The sequence below is a fragment of the Pteropus medius genome, unplaced genomic scaffold (assembly GCF_902729225.1).
Source record: "Pteropus medius unplaced genomic scaffold, Ma_sr-lr_union100, whole genome shotgun sequence".
Lineage (NCBI taxonomy): Eukaryota > Metazoa > Chordata > Mammalia > Chiroptera > Pteropodidae > Pteropus > Pteropus medius.
The window spans coordinates 4,509,475-4,517,184 of NW_024350923.1; the positions used below are offsets into that span (position 1 = coordinate 4,509,475).

General features: G+C 53.0%; 1 protein-coding gene across 4 annotated transcripts; it reads right to left on the reverse strand.

Annotated features, from left to right (window-relative positions):
- Positions 1 to 1,768: 1,768 nt before the first annotated feature.
- CUNH11orf86 (chromosome unknown C11orf86 homolog) lies at positions 1,769 to 6,564 on the reverse strand. Of its 4 annotated transcripts, none has more exons than XM_039840739.1 (3): positions 6,275 to 6,564; positions 3,248 to 4,323; positions 1,769 to 2,670 (listed from the first exon to the last, which is right to left on the reverse strand). In XM_039840739.1, exons 2-3 carry the CDS (start codon positions 3,941 to 3,943, stop codon positions 2,572 to 2,574), a joined length of 795 nt encoding a protein of 264 aa, XP_039696673.1. In that variant the 5' UTR covers positions 3,944 to 4,323; positions 6,275 to 6,564; the 3' UTR covers positions 1,769 to 2,571. The 4 variants fall into 4 exon arrangements, with proteins under 4 accessions (XP_039696673.1, XP_039696675.1, XP_039696674.1 ...); XM_039840741.1 differs by having other exon boundaries at positions 3,248 to 4,971; XM_039840740.1 differs by lacking the exon at positions 6,275 to 6,564 and adding an exon at positions 4,803 to 5,995.
- Between the last annotated feature and the right edge of the window lie 1,146 nt (positions 6,565 to 7,710).

Here is a 7,710-nt window from a genome sequence, read left to right on the forward strand (position 1 = left end):
ATCTGGACACACTGAGTTTGATGTATGTCTGAGGAAAGGGGCTTTGGGCACCCAGGGTGGGTGGAGAGTTCTAGGCTGGGAGGCAGGAACTCTGGGAGAGAGGCCCAGTTTTGCCTCTGGCTTGCTGTGGGAGCCTCAGTTTCCTCATCTGTAAAATTAATGGCCCGGATCTGTTGGTCTCTGAGGGCCCTTCCAGCGTGAACCACAGCGTTGTCTGCCCACCTCATTAGTGCAGCCGAGTGGCCCCATTTCCCCTGCAGGATATTTTTTTCCACCTTCTGGTGGCTTCCTCCCTCCCATCTGGTGTGGCCCCAGGAAGCTGGGGAAGGTGTCTAGCCAAGCCCAGAGTGTCACACCGGTTCAGGGTTTGGGCCTCCCACTTAATCTGCCTCACCACGAGACCCGGTGAGCACTTACTCTATCCTGCTTCTTAGTGGAGCAGTCAGTCATCTGTCTATCTGTCTATCTCTCTTTCTAGCAGGAGTGTGAGCTCCTTGAGGGCAGAGGTCACATGGAGAGGTCAGAGCTTGACGAGTAGTGAGCTCCCTAGTTCTGGAAACCAGTGTCGGGGGTGTGTGTGGCAGGGATGTTGGGCAGGGGACAGAGTGGAGCTGGGGGGCGGGGTTGAATGTCCCCAGGCCCCTCCCCCTCCCAAATCTGAGCCCCGTGGCCTGTGAGAGGACCGGGAGGCTCTGCGCTCTGCGGGCAACCAAAATAGAACAAAGAGGCATGAAACCGACTCAGCGAGGTTGTCTCTCTTTGAGATATTTGGGCAGATACTGGCCTGAGGGTGGGTAAACTCAGAGATCCCAGGGTTTTTGCATGGATGGGGTCCCTTCTCTGCATGAGCCACATTGGTCACCCCCACATCACAATGATGTCGGCGGAGTCCTCTGAGGTTGGCTTGCTTGCTGGCCGGGGGGATGGCCCATCTGGAAGCAGGTTTACAGCTGCCCCTTCTCACCTTGTCTGAAAGCAGCCCTGGCTGTGGCTCTGGCCCAGCTCAGTGTGATCCCCATGCCCCAAAAGCTGGCAAGGCAAGGTTTTCCTCTCTCGTGAACAGATGAGGAAACCGATGTTCCAAGGGTGTGAGTGTGTAGGTGGCAGTCACAGAGCCTGGCCTGAGGCTCAGTGTCCTTCTTAGTGGCCCTGCCATGCCTGAGACAAAGTCTTCACATGCAGATGAAACTAGGACACACAAGGCCTGGAGGAAGCATGTTTGGGAAGGCAGGGATGCCAGAAGGGGGATCATTCATAGCAAATATGTCTGGAGCCCGAGCCAGGGCCATCTGCCATGTCTTAGACCATTGAAATGGCTACACTTCCCAGATGCAGATCCCATACCAGGGTGCTTGCAGCTGCCCGCTCATCTTTGACCTTCGGTCTGCTTGAACTGGAAGAGCCCCAGGGACTTCTCACAAGTGTCAGTGTCTCTCAAAGAGCTCGGGCCCTTTGGAGTTAGACCTTTCCCTCTGTGTGAGCCCCTCACCCTCTTTAAGCCTCCGAATGAGCCCCCTGCCTCAGGGGGCACAGCACAGAAGCAAGATGCTGCTGAGAGCCAGGTCTTCTGAAGCTGGCTGGAGTCAGCACAGGGTGAGGTGGCGTTTCCTCTGGGGAGTGAGGCCCAGAGAAGTGGCAGGAAAGACTCAGCCTCCTAGGGATTGAGGGTGTGGTGGGGGGGGGACCTGCCCTCAGGCTCCTGCCCGAGCATTCTGGGAAGCTCTGGGCCCTGCCAGCCCCACGGGAGTTGGAAGAGGCTTGGAAGTGAGTTCGTCACTAGGCAGATTGTTCACTTCAGCTCAGCAAATTTTATTCCTGTGTTCAGTGCTGGGAACTGGGTGGGGGTGTGGCCGGAGCTGCCAGAGACAATAATCCCTCCCCCCTCTGGGCCTCAGTTTCCTCCTCTGTCACACGGAGAGGAAAGGCTTCTCCTACTTCCTTCATCGGGGTACTGTAAGGATCAAAGCGACAATATCAGGGCCGAGACTTTAAGTCACAGAGCGCCCTCACCGAGAAACACCCGCACTCGGTGCTTGCCATGAGGGGGCTCGCAACTGTGAAGGAGGCCCATGGCCCACCCACCACTGGCCGCTGGCTGGAAAGAAGGGCGGGTGGGGCATGGCTTGGCAGCCAGGTGTGTGGGAGAGCCTTTCAGCCACAGGTCTGGCTTCACAGAGCTTGGTTCTGGAAATTTATAACTGGCCTCGTGTGGGACCAGGGGCATCGACACCCTCACTTCTGGGCACACTTCTAAGACCCTCATACATGTCACCCTCCAGGGGGACCCCCATGCCTGGGAGACAGAATCCTCCAGGAGGCAGAGCTGAGCCTCCTTCTTCTCAGTCATTTTGGAGTCTTTGCTGTGAGCATGCTTAGAGTAGAGGACCAGAGCAGAGGGGCAATGTCAGGGCCCTTGAGTGACCTAGTGGCAGAGGCCACATAAGGAAGGCCGGAGCCGTCACATAGAGGAGGCCACTCCATCCACAGTCCAGAAGAGCCACGAGGAGATAGGTCAGCAGACATGGCAGTCTCATCCAAGTACAGCAGGGGCCACCACCGCTTCCAGCATCCTTAGCTAGTGGTGCCCAGAGGGGATTGCGGGGAGGCTGGCAGGCTCAGGGTCACGCTGGGGAAGATGGCGACAAAGCTCTCCCACCTTCTCCTCACCTGCTGGGAAACAGGAAGCGGGGAAACCAGGACCCAGGTCCCCCAGTTGAGTGGTGTGCTTCAGGTGTTGTTCCACCTACAGCCACGAGGTGGTGGTAGACCCCAGAGACAGAAACATGCTCACTGGGGACTCTTTTCCCTGGAGGAAAGAGGCAGGGGCCAGGAGCTGGCAGCTCCCACTTAGCAGGGCCAGATTCCTCCCTTTCCCTGGGCAGGAGAACACGAGACAGAACCCTGGGAAAGCTGTACTGGCTGACTTTGCCTCCAGGAAAATCCACCCATCCAACACACTGCCAAATTAATCATCTTAAAACAGCTCTGACCATGACACCCGCCTGCTCTAAAGCCTTCCAGGACTCTCCAGTGCCTACAGGATAAATCCTGAATGACTTCCAGGCCCTCTGGAATACGGTTCCTGGCTCTCTGTCTCTCCTGCCTCATCTCCAGACAACTCTGTTGTTTTCTTGGTCCTTGGCCCTGTACATTTTTCCCTTGAGCCTTTTCTGCCCTGGGTCCTTCTCCTTGAAATCTCTACCCTCCCTCTGTAGCATCCATCCATCCATCCATCCATCCAACAAACCTGTTGATATTGCCTCAGCCACCGCCGGCTTCCTTCTTGCTGAGCTCGGACCAGCTGCTCCGTGTCCCCCAGGCCCCCCAGCCACTGCTCCTGACTGGGGGAGTCCAGCCCTTCCGGGCCTCTATCTGAGGCCCTGGCCTTCTCACGCCCCTGTCTAAGGCTCAGCGCCCGGCGCAGTCGGCCCTCCAGGGGCTTCTCCCAGGGCTCCTGGAGCTTGCCATAGGAGGGCCGTGGTCCACGCAAGGACTGGCTGTGCAGCCCTGTCCCCATGGTTCTAGAGGCGGCAGGCGCAGGACTTCTCCGGGCCTTTGGCAAGTCACTGGCCTTTGGGATGGCTTGGCACCTCCTACTCATCTGACAGGAACTCACTTGGGGACAAAGGTTGGCGCTGAGGTGGCCACCATAAATCAAAGGGCAGGCCACATGGGCCAAGCATCCCTGAGTCACCCTTACCACCATCTCTCCACCTTCTAGAGCAAAAGAGGCAGAACTCTTCCCTCCCTCACCTGCCGCCTCCTCCAGGCAGCCTTCCCTGATCACCCCGCCTTGGCCTCCCCGGAACTCCTGCAGCCCTGGCTGTCCAATTCGTTCTGTTGACACTGAGAACAGATGGCTCAACAGCAAAACAGGTGAACTTTGAGAAACAGGATAGCTCCAACCTAAAATAATCAAATTCACAGAGACAGAAAGTAGCATGGAGGTTGCCAGGGGCTGTGGGGAATGGGGAGTTTTTTAATCATTATAGAGCCTCAGTTTTGCAAGATGAAAAAGTTCTAGAGATTGGTTTCACAGCAATGTGAATGCATGTAACATTGCCAAATTGTACATAAAAATGGCTAAGATGGTAAATTTTATGTGTTGGTATATTTTACTATGATTAGAAAATTTTAAAAAAGAAACAGGACAGCTCTAGGCTGGGAGTCAAGAGACTTGGATTTTTTCCAGGCCTAACCCCTAATTTTCCAGCACAGAACAGGGTTAAAAGCTCAGGTTCCGAGGATGAACTGCCTCTGGGTAAACTGTGGCTTCCTCACTGCAGTTGTGCGACCTTGGGCACATTCTCTCCATTTCCTCTTCTGTAACAGGAACAAAAAACTCAGGTAATTGTTGTGAGGGGGTATAGATGTAGATTTGAACTAAAACCATCTCCTTCTTTATGTCCTTTCATGCTGTGACCTTTGACCAACCTCACTGTCCAGCAAGCATATCAAAGCCTTCTAGTTAATGATGATCTGTCGTCCTTGAAAAGTAACCTTAAACACTTTTGTTAGTAATGGCCAGGATGACTATCAAACTGGTGACAATATTGACTACCAGGAGGTAAGTAAAGCCCCTGGCGCTGCTACATTCTTTGTCCTTTTGTTTTGTCAATCGATAGCACCTGAATTGTATCATAAAAACGGTACAGTAAGAAGAGTCTTTAGTGGAGAATAATTTATGCAAAACTGCTGGGCTGTCTTTCTGCTCTAGCTCGATCTTCTTGTAAGTAAATTACCATCTAATAAAGTCTTATATTCTATGGAATTGCCTATTTTATCTTTTGATCTGAAGATACCTGCTCCTTATGGTGGCCATTATACCATTGCCCCACGGTTGGACCAGAAGATTAGACGAGATAACGCTTTGCTAGCACAGGGCTTGGTGCATAGCTGGCGATCAAAAAGTGACTTGGTGGTATTTATTGTCTCAGGCAAATCTCTTCTCCTCTCAGTCAGTCTTGTCATCTGTAGAATGGGTCGTTGTGAAAATAAAATGATATCATGAATAATGGGGCCTCAAAAAGTGAGACTACCAGCAGCAGCCCTTTCCCCTAAGGTCCTTGGGCTCGGCCAGCAGGTCCTCAGAACCATAGAATTTGACGGCTGAAACGGACCTCACACATCTTTTTGTTTTAACCACTGTGTTCTGAGCATTTTTACTGCTTCCTCCATGTATTTCATTTCAATCTCATGGTAGTCCTATGAGGTGGGCACTGTTATCCCTCTGTTATAGACCAGGAAAGTAAGCGCCTGGCCAGAGAGCGTGCCCAGTAAGTGGCAGGACTGGGACTCCCGCCCGGGGCAGCCTGGCTTCAGAGCCCACGTTTCAGTCACTCCGTTCTCCTGCCCGTGTCGGTGGCAGAAGCAGGACCGGAAGCCAGGTATCCTGCCTCTTCTGTGTTTGGGCTGCTGCACAAGGCGCCCCTATCTGGGGTGGGGGAAGTGCCTGCTATGACTCTTGGCCCATCCCAGACTTCTCTTTGGACCTGGCCTTGCTCTTTCCTCTCTTAGTTCCCAGTCCTTCCATGGGTGAAGTGGTTCTTAATATCCGCTGGGCTCAGTTCCTAGCCGGAGGAGCTAAGGCAGGGCCAGCACAGCCGTCTGCCCCAGCCTGTCCCAAAGGTGGACTGTGATCCGTACCCGTGCCTCTTCACTCTAACCCTGACACCTCTAAAGGCAAGCCACAGGCCACCCCTGACCCTAGTTAAAAAGCAATAAAACCATTACACGACCTTCAACACGCTCACTCCAGCAGAGTCGACTCAAATCCCGGCTCTCACCAAGGTCTGAGCCAGGAAGAGCCTGCTGACTCACACACTTCTGAGATGCCTTGGGGTGAATCACTAGCTCTTGCGTCAAGCATGTAACTGCCAAATACCCTCTTGCCAAGTGTGTAATTTTACGACAATTTCCCAGATCCGGGGAGGGAAGAAAATGTGTTCTCTTGCTTCCCTTCCCACTGCCTGCCTGCCTGCTTCACCTGGCAAGCTTTTACTCACCTTTCCAGACCCTGCTCCGTGAAGCCTCTCCTGGAAGCCTGCTGGACCCCTCAGCTCGAGTTAGAGAGGCAGCTCCCTCTCCAGTTCCCCCAATACTCACAGTAGCAGCGATCACACGCTGGGTGTCCCTTAAAGGCTAGGACAGTGTATTTTTCATGTTTGTTTCCCCAGGACATGACAATAGATACTTAGTCTTAAATAATGGAGACTATTATCTATTGCTGTACAACAAATCACCCCACCATTTAGTGGCGTAAAGCAACACTCACATCCGACCTCACAGTTTCCAGGGGTCAGAAATCCAGGCATGACTTAGCTGGCCTCTGGCTCAGGGTTGCTTGCAGGCTCCAGGGAGGAGACTTCAGTTATCTCAAAGTCCAGCTGCGGGTGGATCTGCCTCCAAGGTCACTCCAGTGGTTGTTGGCAGGACTCGGTTCCTTGGAGGTTGTTGCACTGAGGGCCCCGGTTTCTTTTGGGTTGTTGACTGTTGCCACGTGAGCCCCTCCCAAGAGCAGCTCATAGCATGGCAGCTGGCTTCACTTAGAGCCGGCGAGTTAGAGGGCGGGAGGTGGCGGGCAGGCAGAGGCCAGAGTCTCTAGGAAACTTAATCTCAGAAGTGACCTCCCATCGCTTTTGCCACATTCCGTTCCTTCAAGGCGAGTCACCAGGTCCAGCTGGCATTCAACAGAGGGGATCCCATGAGGGCATGAACACCTGGAGGCGGGACTGGTGGGGGTCATCGTGGAGGCCGCTCACCTATGAGACCTGGTGGAGGCCGCTCACCTATCATACTGCCCGAGTCGAAAGACTTACAATCTCACACGATGGCCGTGTGCCTTGAGCGAGTGGCTTAACTTCATGTGCCTACAGTTTCTCAACTATAAAATGGGGGTAATACATAAATTCTAAGATGGTCAAGATGGAAAGGCAGCATTATTTTATACACAGTTAAGAAAGAATACCCACTGCCCATTCATTGGAAGACGCAGTGTCATTTTAGAGGGGTTAAAATGTGAGAAAAATAAATGTGTGCCTTAAAATTAATGAAACACACAGTATCCCTTTCCTAAGGTGGTTCTGAGACATATGGCCGGTGCCATTTAAGGCTGTAGTGACCCTTAGATCTATGGGAGGCTGCAAACTGGGGCAGGCTGCCTAGATATACCTTCTTATTAGTGAGTCATTGAAATTAATCCACATCTACATGCTTCATGTTAAGACCTTGTTTGGATGATGCCTAGGAGTGAGGCCCAGGGGAGCTGAGTAGACTCTCCATCCCCAGAAAAGGAGGAATTCTCACTTACATAAAGGAAGTTGCCTTAAAACAGACATCGGTGCTGAGGGTGCACAGCAGAGAATGGGAAACCACATCTGGCTTGGGGGTGGGAGAATCCGGGTAGCCTCCCTGGAGAGAGCGGTGTTGGAGATCAGCCTCAAGGGCAGGAAGAACAGGTATGGTAGAATGAGGGTAGGATCCTGTGGGTAACTAGAGACTGGGAACACACAGGGTTGCCCTTGGGTAGGGGAAGAATCTGGAAAGACAGACTGAAGCCCACTCTCTGGGGGTTCCAGAGCCAGGAAGAGGAATTGACTAAATTTGGGAGTCAATAGGGGTGGGGTGTGCCCTCTGCTCTAGGTGCCTTACCTCTATGATTGCATTTCGCCCTCATGCCACTCAGGAGCTTAGCCCCATTTTTCAGATGAT